Raw genomic sequence first — 20,143 nt, 5'->3', positions numbered from 1 at the left:
TGATCTCGTATTTGCTTCAAATAATGACTTATTCATGAATATTCAATCATTCACAAAAAATGCTATAAATGTAGTCATTATCCAGGACATCTTATTCTCAGGTGCTTTAAGAGTGCAAATAGAACAAGTGTACGACACTCATACTTTAGAGATTAAAAAGCTTACAGCCTCACCTAAGGTATCTATCTATCTCTATCTACTGTATCTATCTATCTATCTTTTATGTGACTGAATCCAATTCATCATTATTTGATTACATAATACACAAACACACATATACACAACACACACTCACAGACACACATGCACACAAGCTCGATTTCTGTCTCTCTCATTCTGTCTCACACACACATACTCACACAGACAATACAGCAAAATCGATTCACAAGGTGAAACAGGACATGATTTGTGCGAGTAGTAACGTTGGCACAAGGACACAATGCTGTTGATTTGCTTTATTCAGATTATCTTGTCATTTGCCATCTTTATCCAGTCTTCGTTTAGCTTTTTGAGTCGACAGCTCGATCAGTTACACACCACAATCTTTGTTTCTAATCACTGGGCTTAGGTTGCAGGGACACTGTTCCTTCAAGCTGCAGTTATACATTTGCAAAACAAATAGCTTTAGATCAAGGTTGCAATAAACAATGTTGTTTTTAGTACTATCACTTGACTGCACTAAACATTCCATTAAAGAGCAAATATATTGCAGAAGGGTTACTTTATTGAGCAGTCGGCTACAGTTTCTACTTTATCTATAATTGCTTTGCTCCATTATCAACTCCTGACATACTTTCCAAACGACTTTGGGCAATAAATAATCAGTGCTCTAACCCACTCTGCATTTATAGACATTAAACAACCCGATTTATTTTCCAGTCCCTTTAAGGAGATCAAAGACCCGTGATTGACAGGCAGAAATGATAAACTATGTCAGGATGTGGGAGGGCAACAAATGGAAAAGAAAACATACAGGAACAACCAAATGAAACTGGATCAAAAATAATCAAATATCAATAACAACGATTAAAAAAAACTAAAACATCATAGGCAGGCCATTTCTGCCATCCACACCCAATGCCAGTAAGTACAACACTGAGCTCGCCCTGTACTGTTAGATGCAGGAGCGTCCTGTGTCTCTCCCTTTGAAAAGAGCCCTGTCACATGATCTAAATCCACTATTTCTGGGCGGAAGGCGAGTACACTGCTTTTGAAAAGATTTGGCAACAGTTAGGTGCCAGATGCTAAAACTGCAAGTAGCTTTAGCAAAAGATGCCCCTAGCAGTCCAAACGATGGGACCGGTTGGCACCGGAGGAAGAGGAGAAGCTGCCTTTGCCCACAAACACTGCAGCTCTATCCAAGCCATCCGTTCCAACTCACACAGGCTCTCTGCATGTCACTCATTGTCTACAGTCCTATCTATCTATCTCTCTCTCTTTTTCTCTAACTCCCTTTTTCCCTTTTTGTCCCTGCTTCTTTCCTTCTATCTCCCATCTATCTATCTGTGTGTCTGTGTGTCTGTGTGTCTGTGTGTCTGTCTGTCTGTCCTATCAATCCATCCATCTACACAGGCAGAGCTAACCAGTAAGTCTTGAGTAAGTCTCATTAACAAGAGAGTACAAAGCTGGACAAAATCACAGAAAAACTTAATGGAGAACGAATAAACAGCACAGAGCATTGAAAATGTACCTTCATGGATGACTACATGACTTACCCATCAGGACAACAGCTGACGTGTGGCTAGGTGAACGTTAGCATGTTTCAATTCATTTTTTATTATCATTATAATTTTTTTTAACAAGACTCACATTTAAGATTTCAGGACACAGAAAAAAAGAAGGCTGGAAAATCATAATAAAAGTATAAGAAATAAAATGGTCCGTGAATGAACACAGAAACACCGATCAGTCTTAAATATCTCATTACATGACGTGACGGTAAAAAACACACACCAAAAATAAAAATTCTAAGAACATTAATCATTAAACGATGTAATCGTGATTACACTGTGACAAACACCAGACAACACATTTCAGCTCACACTGGTGTTGATATTTTTTTTCGTTTTGTCTTTTTATTCTTTTTAAGATTTCTTTTTGTTTCATCAAATCCAAATACAAGAATTGCATGTCACCATAGCAAAATCCATAACAGATTATTTAATGGTCAACCATTACTGTTTTAGTATAGTAACCTTAACCCAACAGAAAAAACAGTCAAAGTAATTTGCAAACAATCCAATAAAACGTAATAAATAGAAAATAATTAAACTGTAATTCTAGCCATTTCATCTTTATATGAATACATAACATCTACTGTTTGAAGTTAATAAAGTCAAGCTATTGTATATAAATACATCACCAGCATGCACGATACTGTAGTAAAGAGAATATTGGAGCAGTAATCATCTCACACTGAGAAACAGTAGAATGGACAAGTGCATTTCTTGTAAATTAAAAAAATAAATCAACACAAAACAAAGAAAAATCACAAACCTCAAAGCTGCTTTAAGATCACCCTTCATTTTCCTTAGCTTGAGCTCTTTTCTCCGATACTATTGTCCACCAATAAAGGCTAATGTTCCAGTAGAATCATGTTCCATGCGGAGTTAAAGGGCTTTAATTTGATGGTTATTGATTATATTTCATGGCAAAACATCAGAATAGTTAAATTGCAGTGGCAATTTGTAACAAAACATTTTTTTTTTTTTACCTCAAATTAGTTTAATTTGTCCAATACTGTGTATAATAATACTAATAACAATACAATTATTTATAATAATAATCCTAATAATAATAATAATGTAGGTTTGAATGTTAAGACGAATTCTGCTATCCTATATAAATAGCTCAGTGGATCATTGCTTTAGACCTATAATACTTGCCATCTACATTGGTTGAGAAGCAATCAACTTTTTGCATGGTAATCATGTAGCTGTGGTTTGATTTGATTAGCTAAGATTAAAGCTTCAAAAAATGACTGACTGAACTGGGAGCCCTTTGGATTCCACATGTCCATATTACATCTGACCCAGGCACCTTTCCTCTAACTAGCTAGGACCATCCTATTATTTTAGCGAGGCAAAGACATTCAAGTTTTTCTTTAACGTATACAATGTGTGTCTGTGTGTGCGTATGTGTGTGTGTGTGTGTGTGTGGGTGTGTGTGTGTGTGTGTGTGTGTATTTGTGTTTTGCTCAAGCTTCGGCCTTTCCTTGGATGTTTTTTAAACGCTACCTTTTCAATCACACAAGTTAAATAAAGCAGCTCCACTTTTTGCACATTTTGCACTACAAGAACAGTCCATACGCCAGTTTGAGGGTGACTATCCACCCTTTGCCACTTGGTATTGACTGACTGACAGACTGACAGACTTCTGTCCTGAAAGTGGTGACTTGGCAAATGTGGCAGATCAAGTAGGGGTTATTTTTTTTTCTCTCACTATTCTAACCGTTCCTATTTTTCTCCTACGATGTATTCTTTTGTTTTTCTTATTTTTTCGTTCACGTCAAAGTCGTGGGAAAATAAAGACTGCAGCCAGAGTCCCACAAGCTTCAAACCTTATATTTTTGATTACTTTTACTTCATTTTTTTTCTTGTTGCTGTTGAAGGTTGTGAGCACGCGTGTTGTGTTTTTTCTTCTTCTTCTTAAACGGCTAGGAAACGAGGAGTTGACCATTTCTTTCCCCTTTTATTCTTTAGTTGTTGCCCTCTCCGCCCTCCTCGTCCTGCTGGTCGCTCGTCCACAGCGTGAGGTTGTCTCGTAGCAGCTGCATGATGAGAGTTGAGTCTTTGTAGGAGTCCTCGTTGAGGGTGTCCAGCTCGGCGATAGCGTCGTCAAAGGCGGTCTTGGCAAGGTGGCAGGCCTGCTCAGGTGCATTCTGGATCTCGTAGTAGAAGACGGAGTAGTTGAGCGCCAGGCCCAGCCGGATGGGGTGGGTGGGCTGCATGTGCTCCTTGCTGATCTCGTGTGCCTCGCTGTAGGACTTCTCGGACGACTCCACCACGGTGGCCTTCTTCTCGCCGGTGGCCACCTCGGCCAGGTAGCGGTAGTAGTCGCCCTTCATCTTCAGGTAGAACACCTTGCTCTCGTGCTGGGTGTCGTTGCAGTTCTTGACCAGGAAGTTGTCCAGTAGGTTGAGCACGTCCTGGCACACGGTCTCCAGCTCCTTCTCGACCTTCTCGCGGTACGCCCGCACCATCTCGATTTTCTTCTCATTGCCGTCGGCCGAGGTCTTCTGCTCGATGCTGGAGATGACGCGCCAGGAAGAACGCCGGGCGCCAACCACGTTCTTGTAGGCCACCGAGAGGAGGTTCCGCTCCTCATTGGACAACGCCTCGTTCAGCTCTGTCACCTGAAGGACGACAGGAAGAAACAAAGGCCACGTTAGATTACTATGAGACACTGCAGAACACCGAACGGAAATGTTTTCACAACAAGGCTGCATCTTCATTGGGAACCATACACAAAGTTGGCTCTGGAAGCAAGATGCTTGGCGTAAACAACTGAAGGGGTAAGTTGGTGGGGTATGGTGAGTCTGCAACACCACCTCTAGTATCACCATGAGATTTAAATCAAACGGTCTTATGTTCAATAGCAACTTTTTTTCAAACTCTCTTTCCTGTCCTACCCCAAAGAAGTTCTACAGCAGCTTCTTGAGCCTCTTTGTTCACAAAGGTGTACCTCCAACTGAAGTGGCCATTTGGGGTCATGGGTTGTGAAACAGACCACATGGTTAGTCTGCACGTTTATTTACCCCTATGCAGAGTCATATCACAGACATTACTACACTGTAAACCCAAACAGTTCTACTAACTTATTAACCTTATGTATTCAGTACTTAAAACCTGGTATTTAGTTGACCCAACTTTAAATGTATTAGTTTTCTGAGCAAGTGAAGACGTTTTAATTGTATTGGAATGTATTTGTTTGAGTACACATTGCCTGATAACTCATATTTTTTTTTTATCTGACGTCATCAACGTCGTTGAGAACACCATTGCAAAGATCTTGTGATGAGAGACGGAGACAGCAGACTTAAGGTTGAGGAGCCGTTTAGTAATCGAGAGGTTGGAAGGTTGCTAGTTCGATTCCCCAATCCTCCTAACCAAGTGTATAAGTGTGAACCCCTAAACTTCTCCTGATCTATAAATGCAAAATCCTTGTAAATCGCTTTGGATAAAAGCGTCTGCTAAATCACAGATGTAAATGTAAATGTACATCTGGCAACACTGGGAAAGCGGTCGACCAATGACAGTTCTCCACAGTAAGAGCTTGAGCAAGAAGTTGGAACGTAAGGGAGATACCCTTTCAAAAACTTGTAAGGGCGTAATAACTAGTTTGTGAAACACAAATGTCCGACGAGGCAAAATCCTGGACGATTTTGGAATAATATGAGTTCAGAGAACTTAAAAATGATGCAAATGATAACAAAAAAAATCAGTACAGCCGATGTATAATTTTTAAGTTAAGTTTACTTAAAAAAAATAATATATGTACATCAAAAGTTTTAAGAACTCTAAACTTGTTCAGGTTCACAGTGTATTCAACCACGTGACACCAACATCATATTGTGTTAAAGGTGTTGTAACTTAATATAGGTTTCAGCAATGGGATAGCACAGGGCCCTCTGACCAACCTATATTGTACCTCAATGCTGAAGAAGGTAAAACGAGTAAATTGTCTTTTTAAAATGAAATCACAATAATTGTCAGATCACTGTTGTCCTCTGCACACTCTTCATCTTCGAGTCAGACACTATTCTATTGGCTAGCAGTCTGTACAATGTTAGTAACCATTGCAACACTACATGGTAGAATCAACAGAACATCACAGTTTTTGTGTTTGTTTGTTGTTGATCACCATGTGTTAGCAAGATAAACCTCTGACGTGTTAGTATACGAAAACAGTGGATAAGCTGATGACAAAGACCTTCATGATGCAAATCAACCATTATCCCTCACATGAACTGTTTTATAGAGATCCAAATAGTGACTTGTGATTGTGAGGACACCCCTACCAGACAGAGCCAAATAGTGAATTGTGATTGTGAGGACACCCCTACCAGACAGAGCCAAATAGTGACTTGTGATTGTGAGGACACCCCTACCAGACAGAGCCAAAAAGCACTTTTATCCCCCTGAGGCTTTTGGTGAACCCAGAATGGACAAAAGAGGGAAAGTGATTAAGCTGCCTTGATTACTTCCTATAAGCTGCTTTCCTCTTGACTGAGATTTCAGCTGAAAAAAAAAAAAAACTGCGCATTTTGGCGATTGCAAGTTGAAATATCCCTGAGTTTTGAGTCTGACACTAAATACAAAGGCAAAATAACCCTAACTCTGGTTATTGGAAATGTACCAAAGCGACTGAGAAAAACTGTAATTTACAGTGCCTTCTATCTGATGAAATGATTGTGCTGAATCTGGCACCTGATAGTATAGCCTGAAACCAAATGGTAAATGTGCAAAAGGTTCTGTGGCTAAATCTGAATCAGCACTAGATTTTTGTGGAAGCTGTGTGTATTTGACAGATTGGGAGTGGGTTTAAAGATGGCTGACTCCCTCTCTCTCTCTTTCTCTCTCTCTCTCTACCCAGTATATCCTTCGGTCCTTCCATTTCTTTGCCATGCTTCATGTGACACTCAAACATACCAATATCTATCCTCCCACACACCTACACATGTCAGATGTCATATTCCCATGTTGTCTGAATAAAAAACATAACACTTAAATACTGCTCCAGTAACCAGCATGATCCTGTCCATAGTAAAGACATAACCTAGTGGTATAACTAAGGCACAAAATGACACGCAACTCATATCAGAACGGCTGGTATAGTGACAGTTCATCAGCACTCTGTGTATTTCAGAGGCTTTTATCTGTCTGGTGCCGGTTATCTGTGAGGTTTGGTTTAACGCCTCCTTTCACCCTCCCTTTCAGCTCTTCCGGAACTTAGGACCTCTACGTCCAGGGGTGGTCAAAGTGCAGTCTATCACTATACCATCTATAGTTTCCATGGAAACAAGACGATCTGCTTTTGTTTGAGTGGACTGATAATCTCCTGCTGCTGCCATAGTGTCTTCGGCACCGAGACAGAGACAGAGACAGAGAGAGAAAGAGAAAGAGAAAGAGAAAGAGAAAGAGAAAGAGAGAGAAAGAGATAGAGAGAGAGAGAGAGAAGTAGACTGAGCCTGTGAAGAAAATGGATGGAGGAGGAGGATGGAAGGGAAGGGAAAGGAGGGGAGGGGAGGGGAGGGGAGGGGAGGGGAGAGGCTCCATGTGTGTGTTCGAAGAGTGTGATGAGTGTGTGATGGGAGGGGAGAGGCTCCATGTGTGTGTTCGAAGAGTGTGATGAGTGTGTGAGGGGAGGGGATGGGAGGGGAGAGGCTCCATGTGTGTGTTCGAAGAGTGTGATGAGTGTGTGAGGAGTGGGGATGGGAGGGGAGAGACTCCATGTGTGTGTTCGTAGAGTGTGATGAGTGTGTGAGGGGAGGGGAGGGGAGGGAGGAAAGGTCCTCAGCCTCCTAGTAGCAGCAGCAGCAGCTGGGCTTACGACAGACGATATTCAGCCACGGACCGATGAATAGCTACTATGAGCCAGCATTTGGCCGCACTGACTACAATCTCAGCTACTTCACTGTCAGCCTTCCATTAAAAAACACTACATGTAGCACAATGGCTGATTTGATTATCCTTTACCTGTCGGTTCAACCTTTTGAACCACTTACTGGCCTTGTTGCAGGTAAAGTGTTTTATCTAGACCAAGTGTCTGACTGGACTATGGACCCACAGCAATGATAGAGATACAAAGGGGAGAACATTTGGTTTTTATGAGGGTTAAGGTCCATTTAACATCACTGTGTGTTTATGGACCATCAGTGCAATACACATTTGAGAGACAGAGGGAGAGCAATAGTTGTGATACAGATAAGTGTGTACTACCAAGAATGATACAGATAAGTGTGTACTACCAAGAATAAAACAGATAAGTGTGTACTACCAAGAATGATACAGATAAGTGTGTACTACCAAGAATGGTGCAAAGTCACATGATATGGTGTGCTAAAGCAATGCACATCACCAAGAAGACATCATGAGAGAGTCAACATGCATATTAGATATCACTCTCTCTCTCTTCTTCTTTATATATACTAGTGCAGTGCCCGTAGGAATCATGCATTCTGTAGTGTTAGCAGACGTAGGTGTAGCTGTTGGGTAGCGTAATAGCAAGACATATTTGCACTCCACATAGGTACAGGTTACACTGAAGTATTATTGTGATGCATGTTTCCTTTTCATTAAGAAATGTTTTAATGTTAGCCTTTTTGGAGATATACCAACAAATAAAGTTTGATATTATGTAGTGGATGCAGTTCAATATAGATGTCAAAGTTGCTGTCTAAACTATAAACTAAATGTCATAAAGAAAGAAATAATTTTAAATGAAGTTATGGTTGAAAAAGGATCACTTCTTTATTGTAAGGGTAAGTGTAGGGTAAGAATGGTCATGCAGCTGGACTCAAATGTAGGTTAATTTTAATGAATGTATGTACTGTGCTGTATGTATGATCCACGTCTCATATCCACAAAGAAATGCTTTTACACACGGTCCGAAATACAAATATAGTTGACATTATGTGTGTGATTCAAAGGTCACAGAGACGATAAATGGACAGTTGGACTCAAATGTAGGTTCATTTTATTGAATGTATGTACTGTACTGTACTGTGTGACTTTGATGATGCTAGCTTTGACAGCCCACTCTCAGACAGATCGTAATCTAATTATGTCCTTACAATGGGAACACAGTTAAAATACTCTGACTGGAGATGGCGTTACTATCCCCCACCCGAATTCAGTGCAGGACTGGGAGGATAACATGACTTACAGCGAGATTAGCGCGTATTTCGTGGACTCCATAGCAACAGACGGGAAAGCAATGGACCATCTGAAAGCCTCCGAGGCTTATCAATAAGCTACCATTTGTACCGGTGTATACTCAAACGATAACCCAACGCAAACGATAGCCTAACGCAAACGATAAAATAGAAATATCTCGCGAACTATGAATTCAGAGAGAGAGTTGTATAGAGTAAAATTCATGCGTTTTGCATATGCCATGAATAAGTGCTGTAATCACAGTTACATTTCAACCATGCTTATGAAATGAGGTTGCCAAGTTGTAAGTCAAATAAGTGCAGAAATTTACTGTAAAAATACGCTATACTAATAAACAATATGAATATTTTGATGGATTACTATTCCCTGTCTGTTAGATGACTGTAGCCTACAACTCTAGACATTACTTTGAAACTTAGTATAAAGAAGCTTATATAAACGAATAGATAAAATCAATCACTGTCTTAAGATTACCTGAGCAAAAGTCTGTATCTGTTCACCAAGAAGAATTTGAATGCCGATGTTGTACCCGATTCAGCACCCCCGTCAGAATATGCACCCCCTTGACGCACCACTCGCTTGCCTAAACAAACGCAGGGGAAAATACTATACTACGATTTCATTATTTGTGAAAGAGATCGAAGAGAAGAACACAAGTGATTACAGTCTTTAGAACTGTTCTAAAGAGTACAAACAACCGATGTTTTTCTATGCAACCCTTGACGCACCACTCGCTTGATCGGAAAGGAAAGCAGTTCGCCTAAATAAACGCATGGAAAAATACTATACTACGATTTCATTATTTGTGAAAGAGATGGAAGAGAAGAACACAAGTGATTACAGTCTTTAGAACTGTTCTAAGAGTACAAACAACCGATGTTTTTCTTTCAAAAACCTCGGATAATAGCGAACGCAAAAGAACACCTTTTTGTTCTGTGGAAATATATAGCCTACCCAAGCCATGACTACAAAATGAATTAATGTAATTTTGAATTAGCAAGTTGAATGTATTTGACACGGTGTTTCACAAGACTAAATAACGAAATGCAGTTTAGGATCTAACAGGAAGTGCAAATAAGCAGAAAGTGCAGAATATGTGCATATGAATGGCAGTGGTATATACTGGGATAGTATAAGATACAGTATGATACTGTACTCTGCTTACTCATACTAGTCCCATGTCTGTACTCTGAAAAGCATTTGATGATCGGATCAACAGAATTCTTTTAAAGGGGGGGGGGGGGGGGGGGGGGGGTGCATATCACGACAGGCCAATTTCATACCATGCAGAATAAGCACCCCCTGTTCAATTCTGCTAGGAAGGTGGCACATGCATGAAACTCACTCTGCCTACTCATACTAGTCCCATGTCTGTACTCTGAAAAGCATTTGATGTTGGGGTCAACAGAATTCTTTTAAAGGGGGGGGGTGCATATCACGACAGGCCTATTTTCACACCGGTCAGAATAAGCACCCCCCTTAAAATAATTCTGTTGACTCCAACATCAAATGCTTTTCAGAGTACAGCCAAGGGACTAGTATGAGTAAGCAGAGTGAGTTTCATGCATGTGACACCTTCCTAGTAGAATTGAACAGGGGGTGCTTATTCTGACTGGTGTGAAAATAGGCCTGTCGTGATATGCACCCCCCCCCTTTAAAAGAATTCTGTTGATCCAATCATCAAATGCTTTTCAGAGTACAGACATGGGACTAGTATGAGTTAGCACAGTGAGTTTCATGCATGTGACACCTTCCTAGTAGAATTGAACAGGGGGGTGCTTATTCTGACTGGTGTGAAAATAGGCCTGTCGTGATATGCACCCCCCCCCTTTAAAAGAATTCTGTTGATCCGATCATCAAATGCTTTTCAGAGTACAGACATGGGACTAGTATGAGTAAACAGAGTACTGTATCATACTGTATCTTATACTATCTCATTATGTATATACCACTGCCATTCATATGCACATATTCTGCACTTTCTGCTTATTTGCACTTCCTGTTAGATACTAAACTGCATTTCGTTATTTAGTCTTGTGAAACACCGTGTCAAATTCATTCAACTTGCTCATTCAAAATTACATTAATTAATTTTGTAGTCATGGCTGGGGTAGGCTATATATTTCCACAGAACAAAAAGGTGTTCTTTTGCGTTCGCTATTATCCGAGGCTTTTGGAAGAAAAACATCGGTTGTTTGTACTCTTTAGAACAGTTCTAAAGACTGTAATCACTTGTGTTCTTCTCTTCCATCTCTTTCACAAGTAATGAAATCGTAGTAGGCTATAGTATTTTTCCATGCGTTTATTTAGGCGAACTGCTTTCCTTTCCGATCAAGCGAGTGGTGCGTCAAGGGGGTGCATAGAAAAACATCGGTTGTTTGTACTCTTTAGAACAGTTCTAAAGACTGTAATCACTTGTGTTCTTCTCTTCCATCTCTTTCACAAATAATGAAATCGTAGTATAGTATTTTTCCCTGCGTTTGTTTAGGCGAACTGCGAGTGGTGCGTCAAGGGGGTGCATATTCTGACGGGGGTGCTGAATCGGGTACAACACCGACCTCCTTATCGTATCCAACACTATTCTGAACTTTGAGTGAAGGCAGGATAGTTTTAATACCGCTAATATTGTTTGTGACGTAATTTGTGACGTAATTTCGGTGCTACGGGAAACGATAACCCATTAGTGCCTACGGGAAACGGTAAAATACAAATATCTCGCAAACTATGAATTCAAAAATCTTCAAAATCAAGGATGCACAGGTTCATGACATGCGTAAGCTACATGCGAAATCTCCTAACTAACGTAACTACCGTCAGGGAGATACGCCCTAGACTGACAGACACACAGAGATTCCTGGATTTATAGATAGATATATATATATATATGTGTGTGTGTGTGTGTGTGTGTGTGTGTGTGAGTGTGTGTATATACGTGTGTGTGTGTGTGTGTGTGTGTGTGTGTGTGTGTGTGTGTGTGTGGGTGTGAGTGCGTGCGTGTATATATATATGTGTGTGTGTGTTTGTGTGTGTGTGTGTATATGTGTGTGTATGTGTGTGTGCATGTATATGTATAGGCATAAAGGTTGATAATGGGTTGATTCCCAACTACGACACAACACACTGTTAACTTGGTGGCACACAGTGACATATTGCAACATTGGTAACTGATTGTCCAACGCCCTTGCTACTCTGTTTGTGTATTCCCATTGGATTTACACTATCTAATCATCAAACCAGATGCTGGCATGATCTGAGTCACCCGCATGCGGTGCTATTCGCTGCATCCGTAAAGCAAAGTGCACCTGAGGGTGGGGTTGTAAGTTTACAACCTCAGGAACAGGTTGCAAAACATGCCTTTGGTTTCCACTGTGGTTAGGGGAATGAGGACCAACAGCGGCTCGGATCACAAAAGAATTCTCTGTTCTTTCATAGAGTATACAGCAACTATCTTGTGATGCAGCCCAACATTTGCCCTGCTATCTACAAAAAGCTTTGTAATTGCTAGAAAGCACAGGCCAGTAATATTTAGTCAACATGGATTGGCACCAAATCAGGGTCTCCTTTTAGGGATAGGGCCTGTGGAATTCATGCTCTCCCTAGTCCACGGACTAGCCCACAAAATATAGTCTGGGCACAAATCTCTCTCTCTCTCTCTCTCTCTCTCTCTCTCTCTTTCTCTCTCTCTCTCTCTCTCTCACTCTCACTCTCTCTATCTATCCCTATTTTCATTAATAAGGTCTATATTCTCGCTAACTCTCTTCCTCTTTCTCTTTCTTGGTCTCCCATTGTCACTCCCGCTAAGCGGATATGACAACCCTTCCCACCAAACACTCCCCAGAGCCCAAGGGCATGGAGAAGGAGTGAACTAGGAGACGGTGCAGGCAGAGGAGTGAATGCGCAGGGGCTGGTGGAAGCAGGGGGGGGGCGGGTTGGGCAAAAGTGGTTTCTGCAATGGGCAAATGCACAAGGAGAGGGGATTCCTGCTTGAAGTACCTCATTGTTGTTATATAACCATTAGTGACTAGAGAATCTTTTTAGCTTTTTTACACTGCAGGAGATTAACATGCACCTAAAAATAACACTCATAAAAGATTAACACTGGAAAACTATGTATCCCAGTGCCTTTAGTGGCGTCAGTAGTTAAACTTCAGGAAGAGAGCTTGTGGCCACATGATGGGTAAGATATGGAGTATCTACCCATGATCTATCTTAGACTTTCGGCTAATGCACAGACAGACCTCTAGTCCGACGGTCAGTCAGTCCAGACGGACTCATCCCTTCGTGGGCCAGAATGGCAGTGGCTGGAGCTTGGGTGCCAGGAAGCAAGATGACATCATAATGAGACGGAATGGAAAACCTCCAGAGTCATTAAGCTGCTTGGCCTTAAACTAAAAATCTTAACTGAGAAAGGAACCTTGCGAGGGGGGTTCTCCTACCGGTACACAAACCAGGGCTATATTTCCAAATTTCGAGCTACTAAATGAGCACTGTCTCTTTTCATTATGTTGGTCGTAACAGTTGGTTGTTGGTTTCAGGAAATGCAGTAAAGGTTTTGCCACAGCAATGTTGTGGGATACATTCTAATATACAAATGGCTCTTAGCCATAGTGCTTAAGGTAGCTTTACAAACTACAGAAACAGAATCAGTCATCAGTCAAATCAAACAACCTGTCACAGGGTTCAGGCACTATTCAAACTAGACAGCAGTTGGAAGGATATCTATCTATAAATCCAGGAATCTCTGTGTGTCTGTCTGTCAGTCTAGGGCGTATCTCCCTGACGGTAGTTATGTTAGTTATGAGATTTCGCATATAGCTTACGCATGTCATGAACCTGTGCATCCTTGATTTTTGAAATCATAGTTCGCGAGATATTTGTATTTTACCGTTTCCCGTAGGCACTAATGGGTTATCGTTTCCCGTAGCACCGAAATGACGTCACAAATTCTGACACAAACAGTATTAGTGGTATTAAAACTATCCTGCCTTCACTAAAAGTTCAGAATAGCGTTGGATACGTTAAAGAGGTCCGCATTCAAATTCTTCTTGGTGAACAGATACAGACTTTTGCTCAGGTAATCTTAAGACAGTGATTGATTTTATCTATTCGTTTATATAAGCTTCTTTATATTAAGTTTCAAAGTAATGTCTAGAGTTGTAGGCTACAGTCATCTAACAGACAGGGAATAGTAATCCACGCGTAATCCAAACGCAAACGATAAAATAGAAATATCTCGCGAACTATGAATTCAGAGAGAAAGTTGTATAGAGTAAAATGTATGCGTTTTGCATATGCCATTAATAAGTGCTGTAATCACAGTTACATTTCAACCATGCTTATGAAATGAGTTTGCCAAGTTGTAAGTCAAATAAGTGCAGAAATGTACTGTAAAAATACGCTATACTAATAAACAATATGAATATTTTGATAAGCCTCGGAGGCTTTCAGATTGTCCATTGCTTTCCCATCTGTTGCTATGGAGTCCACGAAATACGCGCAAATCTCGCTGTAAATTATGTTGGGCCCACGTCGTCATGTTATCCTCCCAGTCCTGCACTGAATTCGGGTGGGGGATAGTAACGCCATTTCCAGTCAGAGTGTTTAAACTGTGTTCCCATTGTAAGGACATAATTAGATTACGATCTGTCTGCGAATGGGCTTTCAAAGCTAGCATCATCGAAGTCATACAGTAGCCTACAGTAGGCTACAGCAGGCTACATACATTCAATAAAATGAACCTACATTTGAGTCCAACTGCATGACCATTCTTACCCTACACTTACCCTTACAATAAAGAAGTGATCCTATTTCAACCATAACTTCATTTTAAATAATTTCTTTCTTTATGACATTTAGTTTATAGTTTAGACAGCAACTTTGACATCTATATTGAACTGCATCCACTACATAATCTCAAACTTTATTTGTTGGTATATCTCCAAAAAGGCTAACATTAAAACATTTCTTAATGAAAAGGAAACATGCATCACAATAATACTTCAGTGTAACCTGTACCTATGTGGAGTGCAAATATGTCTTGCTATTACACTACCCAACACCTACGTCTGCTAACACTACAGAATGCATGATTCCTATGGGCACTGCACTAGTCAATGTAAATAACAAACATTATAATGGCATATTATATTTCGATCATCCAACGATGACAGGGCATAGACTACGAGTCAACACAAAATTCTGCAATTGTGGTGTGTGTGTGTGAGGAGAGAGAGAGCCAGTGGTTATTTGAGTGACTGCAGTGGTGAAGGATACCCTGGAGCTGATGGCCATTTCAGAAGACACACCCCATATGCCCTCTGCAGCATTGAGACGGGCCATGTCTGTCAGGGTGGTCTGCCCTAGTCCAGCCTAGTACCACCCTACCACACCAAATCTTCAAAAACCACCTGCTTTGTCAAGGGAGCTCCTTCCCCCCCGACCCCACCCCACAGACTCTGTAGGAGGCTACAGACAGAACCGAGATTTAAAGGATACCGCAGAGACATAGCTAACTGGAATGTTATTTGCAACTCTGCACTGCCGATAAATTAGCAGGCCTGCCATGAAAATGCCCTGTGGCCATGCCCATCCCTTTATTTGCTGTGCACACATCAAGCTATCAAGGCGTTCGGAAGACTTAGCAGAATGACAAAGCACTTTCTTTTTCAAGCCCACCTTAACGCAGAGCTAATGAACTTAGACTATTTTCATTTTGCGGAGTTGATGAGAAAAAGGCTGGCACCCCTAAAGCGCACCCTGCATTGAACCCTGTCGTACAGCCACTGTGTCATGCTACATTACATTATCACTCTGGTCAGATAGGGCTTCCATTAGTCTTTATTCCAATGATATCTGATTCAGAACGCATAGCCAATGCATACTGAATTATATATGATATGATATATGATAGTTTGAAGTAGTGAGCCTCCGCATGTGAGATGGAGTGCAGACATGAGAGTGTGTGTGTGTGGGGGGGGGGGGGGGGGGGGGGGCGCTACACCCAGCACGTCTGGAGCCCTGCTATTGTATGGCAGCCTACACTGACCCCTCCTAAATCACAGCGGCTCTCAACCTTCATCAGTTTCTCACTGGCTTCCTCAACTGCTTAGCTGATACATTGAACATCTGGATCAGACGAAATGGTGCAGTACGGACACCGCACCTTGGCACACTCTGCGACACGCCTCGGGAAGGGAACCTGCCTTCCTTGGAGGTCGAGGGAGCGAGTGGTTGATGCCAAACGTTATCACATTCGTTAATTTCAAAGACTGCAATATGACAACGATCACCGATGGCCCGGGGTGGATGTCTGCTGCCTCCCACGTTTCACAGTGGGCATCATTACTGACGAACTGTCTCAGAGATACAGCACAACGGCGTGTTTGCTTTATTACAGAACGAAAGCAGAGCGCCCTAAATCGTGCGCTTTATGGGTAGATTTGAGGGCAGTGCACAGCTTGCGTATTTGCATCCTTCACTGTATTAAATCGGAGCTAATAAAGCGTGCTGGAAAGAGCGTGTCTTTAAGAATATCAAGAGTGGGACGCTGCCATTCATTCCCCTGGTGAATTAAAGTATCACTGATTCACGCTGCTGTCTGGTTCACACCACAATACAAGAGCCTGACATAAACGGCACACTATGATTATATACGTCGTGATAATCGGTCACTTCGAAAGCGTGGCTTTTCGTGACGATTAAGGTAAATCTTCATTCTAACTGTGGTGTGATAGCATGTGTTAAAGTCTTATCAGAACACTCGTATGGCCATGCTGCTGAATTAAAAAAGATCTGTCAAAAGGCACCGCCCCAAGATCAAACAGTCTGGATTCGTCCACTTTCCTCGTTAGTTGATTCCCTCTTGTCAAAATGACAACTACTCTCCACCCTATTATTTGGCTCCAATAACTAAAAATAAAAGCAATATATGGTCCGTTTTACAACAAGGAATATTATTATCTCCGTTTTAAAAACTTCATTTCAACCGGTTTGATTAATATTCCCTGGAGGCCCTTTATTATAGACAGACAGTATAGAGAATGGACCTTACTCAAAATAATCTACAATGCACTTAACTTTAATATTAACATCCTTAACAAGACCGACATGAAATGTGGACTGTTAAGTCAATTTCTTAGACAAAAAATGTAATTCATGAATGAAAAAACCGATAACCTATCATGGTGATAAGCAAATTCAACTGAATATCAATGCAGCTAGACATAGTCACATAAAGAATTGTGAAACCGGCGCATAAACGTTTTATAAATTCAGAAATATGATTCAGCTGAACTTACCGATTTCATGGCAGCTGCCATATCGTCATATCGCTCTGCCTGCTCAGCCAGCCTGGCTTTCTGAACCAGCTGCTCGCGATCAACCATTTTAAATGTCTTAAATACAGACGTAAACCTACGTTTTTAAGAGAAAAGGTTGAAGCAGAGATATTAAGCTATTCACTCGGTTCACAGGAAAAAAACAACTGTATCGTCTGGCTGCTGAGGTTTCTCCCTGCTGTCTGCGCGTGCCGACTCCGATGGGATACCCCCTCCCCCTTCGTACACTTTCTCTTCATTGCGTCACCATTAAAGAACAGGCGTGCCTTTGCGTAATGATGTAACAATGCAGCGTCCCTTTTATGGGACGCGGGTGTTAATACTTAGACTGAGGAATTTTGTTAGGCCCTTCATAGAGGTGTTGTAAAGAATATGTGTTGGTGTTCCGACTGTCCAGATTCACGTTGCTGTCCCACCATCTTGTCCAATATGTTTAAAAGTAGCCTCTTATATACTACATGCTGTTTAAGGTTGCCTCTGTACCTGTACTCTGTGCAATGACAATATATTGAATCCAATCCAATCCAATCCAAAGGTTGTAGATACAAAGTTGTATTAAAGGGTAAATAATGAGGAAGTAGGCTTATTTTTGGAGCCAATGAAACTATACTTTGCAAATGTTTTTTGACAGCTGTTTTTTTATTTTCATTTCGTCACTGTTAATTCTGTTTTGTTTATTTGCTCACATGACTATCAACTTATTTCTTCATTGGAATGGACATAGCCTGACTGACCACCTCATGCAGCTATGTTAAGTTGTGGAAACAAAAGTGCATCTCTATTTACAGCCCACGCAACAGACCTGAGCATAACCTACCAACCCCACACACATCCCATCTTTCTTCTTGGCTGAACGGAACATTCGTTCTGAGCAGCTGTTTTGGGATGAGTGATTTATTTATTTATATATTTATATATTTATTTGGCTCCAAAAGAAGGACACCAAATGGTTTTTAGCTGCTGGGCTGCTAGTAATCCGGGCCTCTCATCTGTACGTGGAGCTTACCCAGAGAAAAAATGCCTAAGCCAGAAATCCAACAGACGTCCAACTCGGATGCCAACATAAAGGGCCACCTGGCACAGCATGGGCCTCACTATGCTTACAGTACAGGGGGGCAATATTAGAATAATAAACAGTATTTGAAGGAAATAATCGATTGTATTTGGGGAATATGCTGGCACCATACTACATATGTTGCTTTTAGCTGCACTGTACTTACTTTAAAAAAATAAATAAAATAAAAATAAAAATATTTGCCTTTGAATAGCCTCTCAATTCAAATCACAAGTGACTTAAGGGACATTGTTTTCAACAAAAGGACATTGTGTTGAAATTTTATTTCTTTATTTTTACAAGATACAACTACAGTAAATGTTGAGAAAAACTAAATCCAACAGAAATTCAACAGGAGGCATTCCACATCATGTCAAGGAAGTCACCAGTACTTTTTAATGCAAAAGTCTATATTTGCAATCAAATGTCCCTCACCAGCTTGGCTTTATAACACCTCTGAAATGGTTGGCTTTAGAGAGTGTAGTTGATTTCTATGACGGCTACAATGAAGGAGTCTGACTCTGAACCTGAGAGTTGTTTCACTGTTCCAAAGCCGTTTTGGACACAATCGCCAACAAGACCACGGAGAGGTTTTACTGGCTCTGTAGCATCCTTCCAGGGGTACATTGTAGCACATTTTTAAGCCACAACCACCTTTATGAAATGTTTTCCCAATACCACCGGATACATTTCTAATGGATATTCTCCTCTGAAATTAACAAATAGTTTAGACAACAAACACAACTACAGAAGCCTTAGTGTCACAGACTGATAGTGATAGATGTGTGATGTAAAGTACATACTAGTGAAGTCTCAGACATGAGATTTTTGAGTTGCCACATAGACATCTGAAATGAAATGGAGAGCATAGGCTCAAATAGGACAGAAAGCTCACAGGTAAACACAGTGATTCCTCTACAGGCTCACATGTTGAGATGATGGCCCCCCTCAAACCTGTGGTAACTTCATTCAGTGTAACCTAAAGTCTGTGGAAAGCCATCCATATCAAGCAGGGTACTAAATATATAATGTTTATGCTAACACTCACCAAAGAGAGAAACCAAACCAAAGAGTCCAATGTGCAGTAAAGGGAAAGGGACCAGAATGACTATTTACAGAGAGCAGGTGTTGAAGCTAAAAAGCACACGGAACCAAAAAAAGCTCAAAGCTGAGGAAATGAAAGTGTCTTTGATCAGGAAGCCATCCGGCTCCGGCCTGAAATAAATTAGAGACGAGTCTGAAAAAGAGGCTCGGGCATCATCGTGCAGAAAATCATACTATCTGTCTGTCCATCTGCCCAATGCAAAACAAATGAGAATAAACCTTGACTCTGTGGTTTTCTCTTTCCAACAGAGGCTGGTTATCAACCCCCTGTTTGGTGAAGATGTGTCAGCAAGTTGGGAGAGGTAGGAGGAACCCTTTCATCTACGGACTGAATAATGAATGGCTTTGCTCCAGTGTACCCTCCTCAACCATCAAAGAATGTGGGACGGCACGGCGGACATGTATGCTAAATATTTCAGCATCACGACAGAAAAAACAGAGACAAAGATAGAGGCAGTCTAAAGCTTTGGTTTCTTTTGTTTATCAAAAAATGTATATAGTGTCTTTAATATATATATAATTATATTTATTAATTTATATATTTATAAAGTGCATAATAGGAATATACTGTATATTCATCATATTTAGTGATATATGTTGTTTCGTTTTTGTTAAAATTGTTTGGTCATTTCTTTCTCCTTGAGGGATCAGGGTGAGCTTATTATTTACAAATTGTGTACAAGTCCAGGTGTCAGCGCCCCCTCCTCCGCTCGTTGCTATGACTGTGAGACTGTGGCCCCTGCGGGGCGCAA

The 20,143-nt window shown here is 41.0% G+C and overlaps 1 protein-coding gene across 1 annotated transcript; it reads right to left on the bottom strand.

Annotated features, from left to right (window-relative positions):
* Positions 1-484: 484 nt before the first annotated feature.
* Positions 485-17,429, bottom strand: ywhag1 (3-monooxygenase/tryptophan 5-monooxygenase activation protein, gamma polypeptide 1). Its single transcript, XM_080851385.1, has 2 exons — positions 17,195-17,429; positions 485-4,354 (listed from the first exon to the last, which is right to left on the bottom strand). The coding sequence occupies exons 1-2, from the start codon at positions 17,279-17,281 to the stop codon at positions 3,698-3,700; spliced, it is 744 nt and encodes a 247-aa protein (XP_080707511.1). The 5' UTR covers positions 17,282-17,429; the 3' UTR covers positions 485-3,697.
* Positions 17,430-20,143: the final 2,714 nt, after the last annotated feature.

Source organism: Sprattus sprattus, assembly GCF_963457725.1.
Source record: "Sprattus sprattus genome assembly, chromosome: 1".
NCBI lineage: Eukaryota > Metazoa > Chordata > Actinopteri > Clupeiformes > Clupeidae > Sprattus > Sprattus sprattus.
Note: the sequence above shows the minus strand (reverse complement) of the source record. Positions and strands in the feature narration are given on the sequence as shown.

What these genes read in the sequence shown, in the direction of transcription:
- ywhag1 (XM_080851385.1), bottom strand. Translation starts at nt 17,281, where the DNA reads ATGGTTGATCGCGAGCAGCTGGTTCAGAAAGCCAGGCTGGCTGAGCAG. An exon ending in TGGCAGCTGCCATGAAATCG is followed by an intron (nt 4,355 to 17,194) that starts GTAAGTTCAGCT and finishes GTCGTCCTTCAG; the next exon opens with GTGACAGAGCTGAACGAGGC.